Source organism: Pan troglodytes, chromosome 1 (genome assembly GCF_028858775.2).
Source record: "Pan troglodytes isolate AG18354 chromosome 1, NHGRI_mPanTro3-v2.0_pri, whole genome shotgun sequence".
NCBI lineage: Eukaryota > Metazoa > Chordata > Mammalia > Primates > Hominidae > Pan > Pan troglodytes.
Window position 1 is genome coordinate 11,795,033 of NC_072398.2, and position 20,299 is coordinate 11,815,331.

The following is a 20,299-nucleotide window of genomic DNA, read 5'->3' on the forward strand; positions in this document are numbered from 1 at the left end:
GGGCGTGGTGGCTCACGCCTGTAATCACAGCACTATGGGAGACCGAGGCAGGTGGATCACGAGGTCAGGAGATTGAGACCATCCTGGCTAACATGGTGAAACCCTGTCTCTACTAAAAATACAAAAAATTAGCCAGGCATGGTGGCAGGCACCTGTAATCCCAGTTACTCGGGAGGCTGAGGCAGGAAAATGGTGTGAACCCGGGAGGCAGAGCTTGCAGTGAGCCGAGATCACGCCACTGCACTGCGGCCTGGGCGAAAAGAGCGAGACTACTTCTCAAAAAAAAATAAAATAATAAATAAATAAATGGATATGGAAGGTAGGAAAAAGCCTTTAAAAATGCTGTGTAAATCATAATCAACGTGCTACAGGAATTGTAAGAAGAGAACACTGCAGACAACAAAATGAGAGCAGAGTTTCTCATGGGTTGGGGGCTTTGAGGGAGCCAGTAGGATCACTTGGCCTGTGTCTCACATTTATATATTTGCTGTCCCCAAACAAGTGTCTACATACATTGGATTTGAGTATGTAGATTAGTAATGTGAATGTGCTATGTGCAAATATTTAAAACATACCAAAAATTTTTGTAAACCATTTGGGGATTTTTATTTTTAACATACCAGAAACTTTGCTATCAGAAGTGGGCTGCGCCCCCTGGCCCTCTAAGAAGTTCTGAGAAGGGGAATGTGTGATAAGGGGAATGTGTTGAAGACAAGAGCGTGAGCACAAAGGTGGAGATACGGGGACATACATTACAGCCGAGAGCTTTGTCTTTGGGGCTGACAGCACATGCTAAGAGGTGGAATGACTGATAGGTCCACAGACAAAGGCTGGCGCCAGACCAACGACCTTGATTTTAGGTAATAAGGAGTTTACAGCAGTAACAAAATAGGTGACGGAGTTAAAAAGGCAATTTCCAAATCATATCTATGCCTGAAGATAAATAATAAATATGAGAGAACCATAAGCGTATGAAAATTTCAGTCTGTGGGAAAAGGTCCCAAATATGTCCTTAAGATCATATTACAGTCATATAAAGTTCTCTAAATAAGGTCTACTCTTCTGAAGAAAATATTCTAATTTGAATGCTTCCAATTTTGCTGCTTAAACAGCAAAGGGAAGTCTGGGTAAAAACTACATCACATCAGGCTTGTGGTATGCAATATTCAGAAAGCAACAACAGTTTCAATTACTGAAACTGAGATGAATTATCCTTAAAGCAAAAACAGACACTGGCAGAGGATGAAAGCCAAGTCGGCCTTAGGCTGAAATATGTAACCACTGCAGGATTCACACAAAAATATAGTAGCACCAATCCACCAACAGCAGTACAAGGGCTTTGGGCACCAATCTCTGGGCACCCGGGTCTCACTTTGATACCAGGATTAGTGATTTTCAAAGCTCTAATAGGCACATGAATCTTCAGAGAATATTGTATTTAAACATGTAGATTGAAGGGCCGGGCGCGGTGGCTCACGCCTGTAATCCCAGCACTTTGGGAGGCCGAGGCGGGCGGATCACGAGGTCAGGAGATCGAGACCATCCTGGCCAACACGGTGAAGCCCCATCTCTACTAAAAATATAAAAAATTATCCGGGTGTGGTGGCAGGCACCTACAGTCCCAGCTACTCAGGAGGCTGAGGCAGGAAAATGGCGTGAACCCGGGAGGTGGAGCTTGCAGCAAGCCGAGATCGTGCCACTGCACTCCAGCCTGGGCGACAGAGCAAGACTCCGTCTCAAAAAAAAAAAAAAATAATAAACCAAGAAAAAAGAAAAGAAAATGTAAAAAAATCTAGATTGGAATGCAGAGTAGTTGCAGGGGTTGTCAATCAAGACTGCTGATCCAAGAGTAACAAGACATTACACGTAGAAGTGCAACATCTCAGAAATGGAAGGGACACGATAAATCACCTTCCAGGAGTTCTTTAGCTGGAGTACACAGACTATACTTCAATACCTTTAGTTTCCTTTGTTATCCTACGTATTTATTTTATGCACTTCACCATTTTTATGATGAGGTCAATAAGTTTTATCAATTTGCAATGGAAGTCCATGGTACAAAAACTTCGTACCAAGAATCTCTCAACTGAACCCTTATCTGATGCAATTATTCATTCATTTATTCATCTTTTATTAAACTTTCAGGTACTTCGGCCCTGGTGATGCAACATTCTGAACAAATTGTCATATAAGGACAGGAAACACAAGTAAACAAGTCATATTACTCCTCAGGCATCAGTTTTTTCTTCTGAAAAAAAAAAACAAAAAAAAAAACAAATGAGGGGCTGAGAAATAGATGTTCTTTCCAAATGTAATATTTTATGGTTCCATTACCTGAGCCACAGAGGAAAGAAAGGCTCACGGCAAATTAATCAAAAATGAATTGGTTCATATAATAAATCACTTGAAAATATTTATGATCACTCTTTTATCATTATTTTCACACAACTTGAGGCAGTTCAGCAATTTATTATGCAATCAATAATTATCTATATTTTTTATCAGAAATTTAAAAACATCATTCTCAGCAAACTATCGCAACGACAGAAAACGAAACACCGAATGTTCTCACTCATAGGTGGGAATTGAATAATGAGAACACTTAGACACAGGAAGGGGAACATCACACACCGGGGCCTGTTGTGGGGTGGGGGGAGGGGGGAGGGATGACATTAGGAGATATACGTAATGTAAATGACGAGATAATGGGTGCAGCACACCAACATGGCACATGTATACATAAGTAACAATCCTGCACGTTGTGCACATGTACCCTAGAACTTAAAGTATAATTAAAAAAAACAATAAAAAATAAAAAAAGAAATTTAGAGGTGGGTAAGAAAGAAAGAAATTTTTTGAACTGTAGAATAGCTTTCTCTTAAGCATTTTCCATCACCCTTTAGATAAGCATTCTGCTTTTCCTAATATATTTTCAATCAGTTGTTTATTTGGCAATGTTTTCACAGATCCGAAAAACTTGGCCTGTTTCATTAAGTAACCTGATCAGTAGAAAATCAGTTGGAAATCTACATTTCCAATGCAAACAATCCAATCCACAGATTGAAAACATTTGGGCTTACTGGAGTGATTTTTACACCTAACACACAGAAAAAAATTGTTTTGTAAGCTTCATTTTGTTTAGTTTGAAATAAATTCAGTCAGTAATATCTACTTGGCCATGTTTTTTCTATTTTAAATTGTATATTTCTCTTAAGGTGCTTTGCTAAGGCCTTCTTTAAAAGAAAATAAGATTTTCCATGAGCAAAAAACATTCTTTCCTTTTGGATATTTTTGAAAAGAAGATTAACATATCCTTTTACCTCAGAATATAAAACAGCAAAAATGAGAAAAGACATTATCTGGGTGAGGCGTTTACAACCATTTTTAGAGCTTAAGACACTTTATACCTCAGAATTGAGCCCCAGTGTTCAACATATAAAGCAGACAACGGTGCGGCGATCCCAGGTGCCGTCCACAGTATCCTCTTCTGTCCACAAGGCATGTTCTCAGAGGACAGGGTGAAAACCAACCCTCTCAACCAGCTTTCATCAATTTAGCGTTGTAATAGTTGTATTAGTGTACCCCATGCACTATTAGTTTAATCTTAGCTTAACCATCGCTGTTAGTGAAAGAAAAATCGCTCATCGGTCAATAGACACTGATCACTAAGGAGTTGTAAAATCAATGACTGGAAATGTTTATTTTTAGAAGTTAGTTTTAACGAATTTGTTATCAGACACATTGTTAAACTTACTTAACAACACCAGCATCTCCTCAGAAGATGAACCTTGCTTTCACGTGATAGATCTTTAGTTAATATCACCTATAACGTTCCTTTCACTGTTTCTTTCCCAACTATCTCTTCTTCTCGTTAAATATCTGCTGTTTCTTTAAGCATTCTTTTTTTTTTTTTTTTTTTTTTTTTGAGACGGAGTCTCGTTCTGTCACCTAGGCTGGAGTGCAGTGGCAGGAGGCACAATATCGGCTCATTGCAACCTCCGCCTCCCCAGTTCAAGCGATTTTCCTGCCTCAGCCTCCTGAATAGCTGGGATTACAGGTGTGCACCACCAAGCCCAGCTCATTTTTTTTTTTTTCTTTTGAGACGGAGTTTCACTCTTGTCGCCCAGGCTGGAATGCAATGGTGCGATCTCAGCTCACTGCAACATCTGCCTCCTGGGTTGAAGCAATTCTCCTGTCTCAGCCTCCCAAGTAGCTGGGATTACTGGCACCTGCCACCACGCCTGGCCAATTTTTGTATTTTTAGTAGAGACGGGGCTTCACCATGTTGGCCAGGCTGGTCCTGAACTCCTGACCTCAGGTGATCCACCCGCCTTGGCCTTCCAGAGTGTTCGGATTACAGGCATGAGCCACCGCGCCTGGCCTAATTTTTATATTTTTTTAGTAGAGACAGGGTCTTGCTTTTTGGCTATGCTGGTCTTAAACTCCTGGCCTAAAGTGATCCACCCGCCTTGGCCTCGCAAAGTGCAGGGATTACAGGCATAAGCTACCAGGCCCAACTTCTTTAACCGTTCTTAACAGGCACAAATCTCCCAAGTAAATAGTGACAGTAACTTACTAAATAATTTTTATGTGCCATTCACAGAACTACGAGCCTTGTTGGATTCCAGGATTTAATCCCGTGACACCCCTATGAGTTAAGTTCTTTATTATTCCCCAGACTCCAGATGAAGGAACTGAGGGTTTCTAAAGGTTACATGATTAGCCCAGGTTCATACTCACCAGACTTCGTATTTATAATATATATATATTTGTGTATTCTACAAGGCAAGTGTGTATATATATATACACACAGCCCATCTTTAGTTATTCAGGGTTTATTCTATAGATTATTTCAACTCCCTCTGCCTATCCCAAAGTCCTTTCACGAACTCACTTCTTGATCTTTCAGTTTCTCTAGATCCTTTTCACTGAGTCCTCCAAATAAGTCTTTGAATCCACACCATAGTACTTCATATACCCGCTACTATCCACCATGGTGGGAATGTAAGATAATAATTCACCATCTCTATACCCATAGGAATGTCCTTCAGCATCTCTAAGCTATACTGTAATGCGTATTTACTGTCTTACAATATCCTCATACAGCTCTGTATGTGTTTGATTTGTTTTCTCCACTAATTATTTGAGGTTAGAAAGCATGAGTGATGCGTCCTTGGCCTTTCCTGTTGTTTCTGCTATATGCTAGGTCCATAGAGATCAACAATAAAAGCAACGACTTCATTACCAAATGAAAGTGAAATTTTAACAACCTGGTTGGCTGCTCTCTTATAGCTCCATATAAAAGATTACCAGGAAAGAGAACATAAATAATTGGCTATGTAGCACAGGCTGGGCAAGGTGTGGCTCATGCCTGTAGTCCCAGCCACTCGGGAGGCTGACTGGGGAGAATAGGAGGTTGAGGCTTCTGTGAGCTATGATGGCCACAGTACTCCAGCCTGGGCCACAGGGCAAGACCCTGTCTCAAAAAATAAATAAAATAAAATAAAATAAAATAATAAAATGTAGTTTGGAAATCACTTGTAAGTTTTAATTAATCATGAGGTTTATTTCCTTCTATAGGAGGTAAACCTCACTTATCATCATCATTATTGCTTTCACTTGTATAGTGCTTTTTAATTCTGCCCATATTTAAATCCATTATCTCATTGCTTCTTCACAATAACCTTGGCACTATGTATGATTATTAGCATCAACCTCATTTTTTACAGATGAGAAAGCCAGAGTTCAGAGAATTAGATGACTTTCTCACGTAGTTAGTTGTAGAATAGATGTTAGAAGTCCTGGCCCTGTGAGGTCTGAATTTTCCATTTTTCAGTGCATAATGATGCCATCCTGTCAAATAAACTCTGATACACAGCGGAAGTACAAATTGTAAAACAACAACAACAACAAGAAAAAATTCATAGTTATGTCGAAATCAAAATAAAGTCTGTGTATAATTTATATATTAAAAGTGTGCATGAATTATTTCTACTGCTATTGGTTTCCAGGTAAAACTACAATTCAAAATGCATATCTGATCAAAATACATCATCTTAACATACATAGCACATGCATATAGCAAGGGCTTAATAAATGCTTATTTTACAATCTGCACACCTGTATTGTCCTAGAAATTCGCATGGTGACTATTTCTACCTACATTGGTTAAGGGACAAAAGTAGAGAAATGCTCCAGGTCTCCCTATAGCTATGCAACATCAGACACTCCATTTAATTTAATAGTTTCTGTCAGTTACATGAGACACTGTTATACCATTTCCTTGTCTTCATTATTACCTCTTCTACAAGGCAAGTGAAACAAAACCAAACCAATCTTCCTAGAAATGTTTCAAATCTGGAATTAAATGTATTGGTAAACCAAAACTGACTTACAACACCCCCAAACTTACCCTATTTCATGTTTATAGAACAAAGGGGGTATCAACTACTTACTTAATCCTAAACCAGTAACATATGAACTACATTTTGATTTATGGTAGTGGTAAAATACTTTCTATAACCCGGTATCTGCTAAATCGCCACATGCCCTATTTCAGATTTTTGTTTCAATCATCACACACTGTGATGCCTGGGATTTTTCATGTGAATATTCATATAAAATTTACAATGCCCCATTTTATATTTATTTAGTCACTTTTCAACCTTAAAATGAATATTTTGCTCTAGCATCCTTCACCTCTTCATTTCAACTTACTTCATTTCAATTTACTGTAAACTTCTGTATTGGACTATTCTCTGGCAAAACTACAACTTACTAAATAAGTTAAATTAAATACATATTGACCTTACCACAAAAGTTCAAAATGCATTTGATATGGTTCGGCTGTGTCCCCACCCGAATCTCATCTTGAATTCCCACATGTTGTGGGAGGGACCCGGTGGGAGGTAACTAAATAATGGGGGTCAAGTCTTTCCCATGTTCTCATGATAGTGAATAAGTCTCATGAGATCTAATGGTTTTAAAAAGAGGAGTTCCCCTGCACAAGATCTCGTCTCTTGTCTGCTGCCACATGAGACGTGTCTTTCACCTTCCACCATGACTGTAAGTCCAACAAACCTCTTTCTTTTGTAAATTGCCCAGTCTTGGGTATGTCTTTATCGTCAGCGTGAAAACAGACTAATACAGCATTTCATGATTAAACACAAACTTCTTTCTTCATTCTCCCATTTCCAGCCCCTACTCTTTGAAACAATGCAGTGTCAGTGATAGACTTCAAACTATTTCTTCTTTTGTCTATTTCTCCCTTCTTAACATGGCATGTGTTCCTCACATAATAATTTGCTTTCATAAATATCAGAATAGGTAATCACAACCTCATTAATATAGTCTTTTCATCAGGTGCAAAATAAAGACCATAGAATTTTTAATTCCTGATTAGACTGCATTTACATTCTATTAATAAAGGAATTTATTAAAAGGTACTATCAATATCATGAACATGCGTATCGAGGTTATGAGGGAAGCCTGCCTGAACAACCTGATAAGCTATATTTGCACCCACATCACATTATTCTTCCATTTAGGAAGTTATTTATAATTAATCTAATAGAGATAGAGGAATGGTTATAAGCAATTTTCGTAGACAATTTACAATATAAACCTTAAAGAGATCATTTTATTGACTTGTCATTTAGCATATCACCAGATACATGATCCTACTTTCCACACTTACCAAGTACCTTTCAGAGGACACGCTAACTAAGATGAGGTCATCTCCAACTCGTACTTTTTCTCCTTCTGATCGCTGCTTAGAGGCAGGGTGTATGGTCCACCAACAAGCCTCCCCTGCAGAGATACGGATATGTGAAACATGAAAAAGTTCCTCTTAATTAAAATCTATTTTCTTTGCCAATGATTCCCAACACACAACTTTCAGAAATCTGGAATTAATGCAAATTAATCTCTTACACCATGAAAAGAGAAAGAATTAAGCCTTAGCTTAGGATAAAATAAGATTCTTCTCCTAGAAACTGGGTGTGACACTTAGGGAAGGTTGATGTCTTTTTCTTCCACTAAGAATTGCTTTAAAGGGATGTTTATTTATACTCATCTAAGGCTAAATTCACCACTCACACTGATCTGATTTCATTCTTTACACACTCACATGTCATTATACTGTCCAATTCCTTTCTATAAAATCATCTTGTTTTGTGTCAATTTTCATAAGGACTTGGGGTTTTGTGACGTGACAATTGTAACAATTTTTTGAAAATGTTCTCAGTAGTTATTTTTGGATGCTGACTCAAAAAAGGATGCAAAGTATTATCATCTAAAGATTGTACTATCCTGTCCCCTTTCTACTTTATTATTTTAAAATGTGGTGTTTTCTATTAATCTAAAGGTAACATATAAGAGAATCCTTCTAAAGAAAAATGAATTATAAAGGATCTTGGTTTACATCAACCAAACAATTTCTTCTAGCACAAGTCAAGCATAAGCCTCATGAGCCACATGTCTCTTCTTCACTCTTTCTTCCCAATACCTAACATAGAAGCTTCGGCATGCCATTCTTCATTCTGTTCATAATACCTTTGAAAACCTAAATGCAACTTCTATCCCAAAATCAGAGGAGTGTTTTCATGATATCTGTCATCATTTACCATTCTTTACCTTCACTCAACTTTATGGTGTTTCCATAACTCTTTTATTTCCTGACTAATTCCTCAATGCCAGAATGTAAGTTCCTAACAGTGGGACTTGGTATGTTTTGTTTACTGAGGTTTCTCCAGCCCCTGCTAGCCTATTATAAGCCCTCACCACAAATTCATTTTGCATGAGTGAATAAATGAATTACCAAACAATATTTTGTAAGTATTCTTACAGTCAATATGTAATCTGTGTTTTTTCTTACATAAACCATAGTCTAACTTGCTTTTCTTATACAAACCATAATGTAATCTGAATGTCACCTGGCAGAATTCTTTATCTTCATTCATCCAATTCACATTTTTACAGTTGCAGGTAGCTTTTCATCCATTCAAACATTTATAGTGTACCCACTATTGGCTAATCATTGCTTTAGTGGCTGGGATACATCAATAAAGAAGGAAGAAAAAATTATCTGCCTTGTGAGTTAAATTCTGATGAAGGCAGGCAGACAACAAATAAATACAATAAATAATTGAGGAATTCAGAAGAAGTAGGGAACTATGGGAAAAAACAGAGTAGCATAAGGAAATCAGGACACGGAGAAAACACTGACTTGTTTTGTTTTGACTATTACATAATCTTCTCAATGTATGAAAACAAATTCTAGACTGTCTGTGTCTTTTACTTCTTTTGAAGAGAGAACTGACAAGTTTCTAATTTAACTGTGTGCTGAAATACATTAACTAGAATAAGAAAACTAAAAAACTAGCAAAAATACAGAGGAATGATAGAGCCTGTACAAAACAAAATCAGAATAATATATTTATTTATCTTTCTGGTGCCAGGGGTTCTTGGAATTTCTTTTATAAGACGATGCATTGGTCTATTAAAAAGTTTATGAGGCTGGTAAACATAGCTTTGTTTTTACCTTTTTGTTGTTTGTAAAAGATTTAGTAAATACAGGTAAATACTTTTAAGAGGGGGAGTGGAGTGAGAGGATAGCTTGATCTCACTCTTGAAGGGAACAACTTAATAAAAGTTGAACTATTTCCTTCCATTCTTTTTTCTACTTGGTCTTTATTTTTAATTACAAAGTGATGCATGCTTATTGTAAAAGACAAAACAGTCCAATTTTATAGGGATATATAAAGTCAATGCAAAGTCCTCAGAGTATTGAGAAGAACATCAAGTTTGTGTTCTCCTATTTTGATTCTCCAAAAAAAAACGTGTTAACATATACATTTTTGTTTCACAAATCTGAAAATGCATGTCTGCTTGGACAGGTATGTAGAATAATGCCCTGTGGGCAGAGAAATGAAGGAGACTTTCATTTTTTATCTTTTTATTTGAATGTTGGCATCAAGTATGTTATATTTTCAGACTTAAAAACATTTTTGAGAGACATGTAGAATTACTTCACAAACTAATTAGTGTACATTAATATGGCTAACACCCAGTAAATCATGTAGTAAATATTAATTTTCTATCCAAACCTACAAGAAGAATAAGGTTTGAAGCCTAGTTTGAACATCCAACTAATGACGTGGGAATAACCAAGAGGAATGATATACACTTCCCCCTTCTAGGAAAAACTTTCATTAGAACATTCTTTCCTGACTCCATCCATAAGAACATTCATCCCATGTATCGTATTTCCCGGCTTCTTCCAATCCAACCCCTGCAGGGTTCTCTCTGAACCTGGCTTCCCACAGCACAAGATGCTTACCTGTGGTGTCCTCTTGCAAGCCAACATCAAAAGCCAGCTTATCAGTTGAAGACCGGGAGGTGGACAGGCAGCACAGATACTACAAAATACAAAATCAGTAGTTGTAAGTAGAGGTTTTGTTCGTCTGTTGTTTGTGTTTGAGACAAGGTTGCTCTGTAGCTCAGGCTGGAAGTGCAGTGGCGTGATCACAGCTCACTGCAGCCTCAACCTCCTGGGCTCAAGCAGTCATCCCACCTCAGCCTCCTGAGCAGCTGGGACTACAGGCACATGCCACCATGCCTGGTTAATTATTTTCTTTTTTGTAGAGATATGGTTTCACCATGTTGCCCAGGCTGGTCTTGAACTCCTAGACTCAAGTGATCCTCCTACCTCAGGTTCCCAAGTAGCTGGGACCACAGGTGTGCACCACTACACCTGGTTAATTTTTCTTTTCTTTCTTTTTTTTTTCATAGAGATGAGATCTCCCTATGTTGCCCAAGGTGATCTCAAACTCCTAAACTCAAGCAATCTCCCACCTCCACTTCCCAAGGTGCCGGGATTATAGGCATGAGCCACAGTGACCAGCCATCGTTAAGGTTTACAGTTGTACCAGCAGAGTCTTATTCTGACCTGTAATTTGGCATCCATCTATCCCTACTGTTCTCAGTGTTTTCCTGAAAATCTGGATGCTTCTGCACAAAGCCCAGATTTTTAAATGTCTGTGAGGCAGAACAGCATGCATTAGGGGCAATATCCTAAAGGAATTGTAGTCTTTTCTTCCTTTATAAAAGACAAAGGAAATGTTCTCTGTCAGTACAGGAAGACAAGTAACTGGGGATGTATTTGTACATCTCTCACTTCATGTGATATTCATGATCATCTGCAAAAGTACAATGTAGTCTGACAGTTAGAAGTCTTTCTCCCAAACAAATTTGAAGACTATTCTCTTTTATCTTCTAGTTTTGTTTCCATTTAAAAATGTTTAACTCTTTGAAATCCACCTAGAATTTATTTTGGTGCACAGCATGTCACTGCACTAAAATGAGGTTTATTGTGTGTCTACATACACGTGCATTTCCACAGGAGTAATCACTCTTGCAACACCATCATCTCCTTATTCTTCCCACCCTTACGTGTTCCTAACTGTATATTCTTGGACACAAAGTTTAGGATCATTTTTCAAGCCTACTGCTCCCCAACCCCCATGCCACAAAGTGTTGTAAGAACAGAGACACAAAGACGAATGTGGTAGGAACTCAAAGTACACTACCATCACCAAGCAAGTGCACTGCCAGCAAGCCCCCTTTAGAATCACTGGAAAAATAATGCAAAGGCTAGAAATGTCTTATTATGGTACAGGGCCCGTCCAGCTAGGTGTGTGTCTGTGAGTGTGAGAAGGCAGATGAACCAATCGGTGGCAGATATGCTGGTATGTTAGGTGGAATTCAGTGCCATGGGGATGTGAAATCAAATTGACCTGCAGATTCTGATTCTGACTCTTAACTACAAAGCAATGGCTACCAAGGTTATAGCCAAGAGGCTCCCAGGGTCCCTAAACTTGTTTTTAGCCGCAGCAGAAGTGTCAGTCTGACCTCAAGACAGGTAGCCCACGATAATCCCCTACGTTTATAGACTTTAAATACAAATTGTGCTTAACATCTGCCTTTATTTTTTAAAAAGGTAACAACTTTGCAATAATCAGACTTCCCAGACAAACACGAAGTGATTCCTATTAAAGTCTTCTGTAATTTTTTCAATAACAAGTACAGTATTAGGCACTGTAACTATAACTATTACCATATGCTTTCTCCTTAATGTTTCTAGTAACTCTGAGGTAGATACTATGATTATTCTACTAAGTGTTAATTAAAGAGAGCAAGAACTTGGTCTTATTCACTACTATATCCAGGACCTAAAACAGTACCTAGCACATAGTAGATGCCAAATAATATTTATTTAATGAATGTATAAACATTTCAGGTGTAATTACAGGCTTGATTATGCAAAATATCCCAGGCTGTCCAGCATGTGGCAAACAGACTGAATCCAAATCTAACAACCAAGTTGAGGCTCTTAGCCCAACTATTATGTATAGAGAGTAGTTGTCTTAAAAGAAACCCTCACATTTATTAGTTCATGCAGTTCATGTGTTTTGATTGCTGTAGAATGTGGAATTGTTTTCATAAAATTTTAATATGTGATTGCTCTATACAAATTGTTTTTACATATTTTTCTTACATCCAACCACTTTATGAAACTGTTTTATGTTGTTTTATATCTTGACATGTCAGCCAAAATTTCCAGAACAATGTTAGTTAGCAATGGTAGATAAAACATATTCTTATTTTAGTTAATTTGATTTAAAAAATGGCTTCAGCATTTCACAATTACAATATTCACTATTGATCTGACACTGATAATCTTTATCACTGAGGAATTAATCAATGTTTAGTTTTCATTAAGAATGAGCATTGAGTTTTATTAAAAACTCTTTCCAGCACTGGCTAACATGATCACAAGTTTTCTTATCTGACCTATTCATGTGATGTAACACATTAAAAGAAATGATATTATTAAATCATCATTAAAATCACATCCATGTATTTCCTATACTTCTCATCCTATACTTTTGAATTTCATTAAATAGACAATTAAAATCAAGTTATCACATAAATATCCATGATTGAGATTGAAAATTTGTGTGCCCTTGTTGGATAGTGGTATTTTTTATTTTTATTTTTTATTATACTTTAAGTTCTAGGGTACATGTGCCCAATGTGCAGGTTTGTTACATACATATACATGTGCCATGTGCCATGTTGGTGTGCTGCACCCATTAACTTGTCATTTACATTAGGTATATCTCCTAATGCTATCCCTCCCATCTCTCCCCACCCCACGACAGGCCCCGGTGTGTGATGTTCCCCTTCCTGTGTCCAAGTGTTCTCATTGTTCAACTCTCACCTATGAGTGAGAACATGCAGTGTTTGGTTTTTTGTCCTTGCGATAGTTTGCTGAGAATGATGGTTTCCAGCTTCATCCATGTCCCTACAAAGGACATGAACTCATCCTTTTTCATGGCTGCATAGTATTCCATGGTGTATATGTGCCACATTTTCTTAATCCAGTTGGATAGTGTTATTGATACGTAGTCTTCTGCTTTAGAACAATTTACATAATACAGGAATCATCTACTTTTTAAAAGGAATGATCAAGTATATTATTACAGATATTGTATAATATTCTAGATATTGAACTATCATGTAGCCACTAAAATTATGTTGACAATGTAAACAACATGGAAAATGCTTATGTTACAAGAAAAGGAAAAGAAAATCATGCCTGGCATGGTGGCTCATGCCTGTAATCCCAGGACTTTGGGAGGCCAAGGCGAGAGGATCGTTTCAGCCTGGGAGCTCAAGACCAGCTTAGGCAAGATGGTGAGACTCCCATCTCTACAATAAATTTAAAAATTAGCCAGGCGTGGTAGCACACACCTGTAGTCCTAGCTACACAGGAGGTTGAAGCAAGAGAATCACTTGAGTCCCGGAGTTCAAGGCTATAGTTAGCCATGATCATACCACTGCACCTCAGCCTGGGTGACAGCAAGACCCTATCTCAAAAAACAAAATGATATACATTTGGTAACGTAGTAACATCTCAATTATGTTTAAAAAAAAAAAAGCCTTAAGGACAGAAGAGATTAAAACTTTTTTTAAAAGCCTCCAACAGTTTTTTCCTATTAGTGTGATCAGAATTTTTCTTCTGCAACTTCCAAATCGTATAGAATATGTATTGCTTTTATAATTTAATAAAGCTCTTATAAGAATGGAATGAGGCCGGGCGCGGTGGCTCATGCCTGTAATCCCAGCACTCCGGAAGGCCGAGGCAGGCGGATCACCAGGTCAGGAGATCGAGACCATCCTGGCTAACATGGTGAAACCCGGTCTCTACTAAAAATACAAAAAATTAGCTGGGTGTGGTGGCAGGCACCTGTAGTCCCAGCTACTCAGGAGGCTGAGGCAGGAGAATGGCGTGAACCTGGGAGGCAGAGCTTGCAGTGAGCCGAGATCGCGCCACTGCACCCCATCCTGGGCAACAGAACAAGACTCCATCTCAAAAAAAAAAAAAAAAGGAATGAAACTTTTGCATATTTTTTACATATTTTATGTACAGTTGACCCTTGAACAACACAGGTTTGAACTGCACGGGCCCACTTACTAAGATGTTCCTCCCCCTCTACCATTCCTGAGACAGCAAAACCAGTTCCTCCTCTTCCTCCTCCTTAGCCTATTTGACACAAAGACAATGAGAATGAAAATCTTTATGATGATCCATTTCCACTTTATGTGTAGAAAATATTTTTTTCTTTTGATATTCTTAATATTTTCTTTTCTCTAGCTTACTTTATTATAATACAGTATATAATACATACAAAAAATATGTGTTGACTGGTATTGGTAAGGCTTCTGGTCAACAGGGGGATATTAATAGTTATCTTTTGAGGGAATCAAAAGTTATATGTGACTTCCTACTGTGCAGGAGATTGGCACCCCTAACTCCTCTGTTGTTCAAGGGTCAGCTGTATATGTAATAGCTAAGAATACATTAAAGTATTTATAAAATATATATTTAAAACATTTACATATATACACATATATATGTGCATATATACATGAGGCAAAGAATAAGAAAACTGTGCCCAAGAGAAGCCTAGTGAATAACTGGGTGAAAGGAGGAGCAGATGTGGTAAAAGAGAAACCTGGTGAAGAAGAAAAAGAAGTTGGTGAGTACAATTAATACTGGAGCTCACAGGTAGATTTTCTTAAATCTGATCTTTCAATAAAGATACCTTATTTCTCTAATAAATCAACTCTCTAAAACAAAATCAGAAAAGAAAATATGTTATTTGACTCTTACACCTCTCTCCTCCTAAAACTACTCTATCAAAAGTAAGATACTGAAGATGGTAATCATATAATGATAGAATTAAAGGACCTTAAAAGTCATCTGAGCTGACTTTCATCTTTTACATGAGAAACTAACAAGGGTACAAAGATATGAAAGAACACAAACATTCAAGCTCATTAATACCATTGCAGAAATGATGCTACCAGCATTTGCAGACCAGGTACCCCCAAATGGATCAGCATGACCACAGGGAGATGAAATCAAATGCCTACTCACCATGCCACTATAGGAATGGCGCAGCAATATGGCATGTCCGTAGAGGAGTGTTCGATGACCACCACCTTGAGCAGTCTTTAGAGAGAAGAGAAAAAAGGAGAACAAGAGAGAAAAACACAAAAGAGTAACTTAACCAAGTTGATAAAATACTCTCTTGCTCTCAAAGGAACGTTAGTAGGAAAGAATGTATTAAGAGCTCTTGCAGACAAGCAAAGTGCTGTTGAAATAATGTATACATTGGAGTAAAGTTAATGTAACCTCTATTATGGGATTAGCATTTTATCTAGTTCTTGAAAAATAAACTTGGTATCAGTAAATAATTATCATAATTATAGTTATTTATTCATAAGGTACTTAATAATAATCTCTTTCCCATTATATTATGGTTTCCACTGGGTGGGAACCATGGTACCTTAGTCACCATTGTATTCCAGGTGCCTACCTGCATGCGGAACATACAAGAGGCACTAAATAAATGTTGATTCAGGCCAGGCGTGGTGGCTCATGCCTGTAATCCCAGCACTTTGGGAGGCCGAGGCGGGCAATTACCTGAGGTCAGGAGTTCGAGACCAACCTGGCCAACATGGCAAAACCCCATCTCTAGTAAAACTACAAAGATTAGCTGGGCGTGGTGATGCCTGCCTGTAATCCCAGTTACTCAGGAGGCTGAGGCAGGATAACTGCTTGAACCCGGGAGGTGGAGGTTGCAGTGAGCTGAGATTGCACCATTGCACTCCAGCCTGGGCAACAGAGCAGGACTCCATCTTAATAAATAAATAAATAAATAAATAAATAAATAAACAAACGTTGATTCAACGAATGAGTATTCCTAGAACACAAAATTGATCATAATGCCTCCAGGCTTAAAAACTTCTCATTCCTCCCAATTGCTTATAGGGAAGCATCCAATCAATCCCTTTCCATGAAATAGAAGAGTGCTTCTTACATTGGAGAGCTTGTAAAAACACAGATTCCTGGCCCTTACCACTGGGATTTTGATTCAGTAGGTCTGGGGTAGACACAGAGAAGTTTCATTTCGATAATTTTCCAAGTGATGCTGATGCCGTTGGTCCAGAGACCACTTTGAGAAGCACAGAGAGACATTTGTCTCACTCATCTCTAGCCTCATCTTCAATCATCCTGTGCTCCAAACATACCCCCTTTCCCTTCCCTGAATATGCCATACTGCTTTCATGCTGCCCCATCTCGGAATACAACGTTCCCTCTCTCTAGTCCTCCCTGCCTTATAAAGCCTTTTTAATACGAAAGCCTCAGTAGTTTTTTTCTATTAGTGCAACTGAAGGATTTTTCTTCTGTAACTTCCAAACTGTATAGAATAAATATGTATTGATGTTATAATTTAATAAAGTTTTTATAAGAATGGAATGAAACTTTTACATATTTTATGTACATGTGACTCTTGAACGACACAGGTTTGAATGGCACAGCCCCATTTATACTCAGATTTTTTCCCCCTCTACTTTTTAAAACTCTGATTAAAGACTACCTCCTCTATGAAGCCTCATCCAGTTTCCTCAAAGCTAGTCACTCTCCCCATCCTCCTGCAGCCCTAGGTATACACACGTACATTGGCCTTACACTCCACACAAGAACCCTCCTCCCCTTGATCAGACTGAAAACTCCTGAAGGACAATGACGCTGTCCTGATTATCATTTCACCTCCAGCTATGAGCGTGAGGTCAGGCCATGGTAAGTACTCAGTAAACAACTGTCAAATGAAAAACTGGATATGGGGAAGCTCACTTCAGGCTGAGTAAGGAGTATGTATAAAGGGGTCATGGTATATAATCACAAGGTGTGTAAGAAGGAGGAAGCAATCATGGAATTTTAGTGTTGGGTTGCACAGAAAAACTTCACAGGAATTATAAAATTAGATCAGGGAAAGACCATGGAAGGTACAAAATATTATGACGAGAAGTTTGTACTTCTTTTTGCAGGAAAAGGAGGTCTTTAAAAATTTTCAGAATAAGAGTGATGATACTGACCTGTGCCTTAAGAAGTACAGAAAGATGCTTTAATATCCAATATTATGACAACCTTTTTACTAAACAAATATCACATTCTTGTTGTTCCATATAGTTTCTTAAAATAACTTTATGTTTTGCTTGAAAAAACTCAGAACTATTCTAAAAACAGATATTAAAAGGTATTAAAATAAGAAAAACTGCTGGAAAAAAACACTTTTTTGGGGGGCCGGACGCAGTGGCTCACGCCTGTAATCCCAGAACTTTGGGAGACCAAGACGGGTGGATCGTGTGAGGTCAGGAGTTCAAGACCAGCCTGGCCAACACTGTGAAACTAAAATACAAAAATACAAAAATTAGCTGGGCGTGGTGGCGGGAGCCTGTAATCCCAGCTACTTTCAGGAGGCTGAGACAGAAGAATGGCTTGAACCCGGGAGGCAGAGGTTGCAGTGAGCCGAGGTCACACCGCTGCACTCCAGCCTGGGCGACAGAGCGAGATTCTGTCTCAAAAACAAAAACAAACAAAAAAACAAAAACAAAACAAAACAGTCACTTTTTTCACATAACTGAGAAGAAAAGGGAAAAATCTACTTTGAAAAACTATACTCCTTCAGAGAATGAGGCTGTCTTTAGAGAGCACTTTTTTTTCTATAATGCATTTGAATTATTGTGGCCAAGAACAATTTTATTTACTTTGTCTGGTTTGAATTACTTTGATAGAAGCTCACCTTTTCATACCAGATTTATGTTCCAAAGCTATAAAATCCACGTGAACTTTAATAACACTTGACAGCCACACTAGTCAAAACAAAATGTTTTAAAAGTGAAGGACAAGGTCTTGAAGTTAACCAGAAAGTGCTCCTTTTACCGTAAAGCTTGGCCTACTGGCCTACACATTTCATATATATATATATATATATATACATACACACAGTGTGTGTGTGTGTGTGTGTGTGTGTGTGTGACTAAAGAGGTTTACACACACATTAAAATTACCGGCTCTATATTTTGTTCTTTCTGGTTTGCTTTTTTTGTTTTTTGGCTCTGTGTTTTTTAAATACGGTTGGCCCAGAGCAAGGCAAAGTGCCTCATGCTTGTAATCCCAACTACCTAGGAGGCTGAGCCCAGAAGATCACTGGAGCCCAGGAGTTCCAGGTTGCAGTGAGCTATGTTCATGCCACTGTACTCCACCCTGGGCAACAGAGCAAGACCCTGTCTCTTAAAAAATAAAATACGTAGTGAATCACACAACAGGGTCACTGAAGGATTGTAGCAATCAATGAGAATCCTGGCCTCAGTTGAAGATAAAGGTGCCTGCAAAGGCCAGTTTAACATTGTCAAGACATCCATTTGACACGGACTGGCTTACTTGGGGTGGTGTCTTCATGGAAAGTCTCCTCAGGGAACAGATCAGGCTTAGGACAGTCCTAATGCATCACTGTTTAGCACCAACCAGCAGAAATAGGCTCCCACAACAAGAAAGCATCCATCTGGTTCTAAGAAGTTAATGCCTTTTCCGTATGAAACCCAAAGCAAAGCATGATTGAAAGGTGAAAGCGAGATAAAATTCAGCATGTTTTTCTGTTTACGTGACTTAAATTACTGTAATTGCATGCATATGCCCTCCCCTTAATCCAATTCTAACCTTTCCAGATCATCCATTGCAAGTGTGAAAATAACTATTGGCCTTCTGGCCTCGAAGTTAAAAGAACTGGGGGCCTAATTAAATTATTTTAGGCATACCACCTGCTTTTAACTCATTCTACATCACCTTTCTATTTGCACTGGTTTTTATATGCATTTGTTCTCACAAGGGACCTTCAGATGTCTGTTTCAGGTGACCATTTCATTCACCCTTCCCAAGGGGAAGTCCATACAGTATTGTACAGTTGAATTAAGAATGAGATGATAAAATGAATACAGCAAATGCAGATTTAGCATGAAAAACTAAATTTTCTCAAACCCAAAATCCTAAGTTATCAGTATTTGCAAAGAGAGGAAATATTCCTATTTTGCTGTTGTTTTAAATATTTTTCCAACCCAAACTCTTGTTTCATGATATGTCTAATTTAGGAATTAACGTCCTCTCTTCAAAATGTGATCATAATATTTTCTACTGAAAAATAAGAGCTAGAGTTATTTGAAATTCTGGAACATGTTCCACGTCCTGGTTGATAGATGGCTTCAGAGAAATACTCTGTTCTGTCATCCCATCCAAAACGCCGAATTCTCACTGGTAGTGAACAGGTCCAGGTTAGGGTGTCCCACAATGCACCTGGTTCAGTTTTATTAAACATGATGGATTTAACCACAAAATTCAACAGACTGACAAGAACGTGCTTCCTTTTCTTCAAAGCAATCTTTTCCATCTATATCTGGAATTTTGATCTAATATTTCTCACAGTCTCTTTCTTTCAAAATCATAAATTCTTTTAAGCCTTTATTAATGGAATATCAATCTTTCTACCTACCCATTGTTTCTTGGCTTTTAAGATAAAAAAATTAAACCCCATAAATGTTATAGGAGAAAGGTAGTGGGCATACAAAAATGAAACAAAAATTTTCTATTATATATCCTAAAATAACCATAGTCTGCTCTTCCTGTCTGTCCCTTACATATTCCCTCGATGACATGTCCACATGCTTTACTCTTTTCATTTGTCTACTTTTACAATATTTTCACTTTTCCAATTTAGTTGAGAAATGAATAAGGGGCTGGCTGAATTATTTTCACTTCTCCTGGAGTAAGTAAAAGTAGTTTCTTGGTGCCTCCCCTAATTTCCCAGTGGAAGAATTTCCCATTGTATTC

At 38.0% G+C, this 20,299-nt stretch overlaps 1 protein-coding gene across 22 annotated transcripts in view; it reads right to left on the reverse strand.

Annotated features, from left to right (window-relative positions):
* RYR2 (ryanodine receptor 2) overlaps positions 1 to 20,299 on the reverse strand; it is a 788,912-nt gene that overhangs the window by 453,351 nt on the left and 315,262 nt on the right. For all 22 annotated transcript variants that reach the window (XM_063790296.1, XM_063790294.1, XM_063790292.1 and 19 more), the window contains 3 exons: positions 15,506 to 15,580; positions 10,340 to 10,418; positions 7,697 to 7,809 (listed from right to left, as the gene is read on the reverse strand). In XM_063790296.1, the coding sequence (XP_063646366.1) occupies positions 7,697 to 7,809; positions 10,340 to 10,418; positions 15,506 to 15,580 (267 nt within the window). The remainder of the gene's footprint in view (positions 1 to 7,696; positions 7,810 to 10,339; positions 10,419 to 15,505; positions 15,581 to 20,299) is intronic.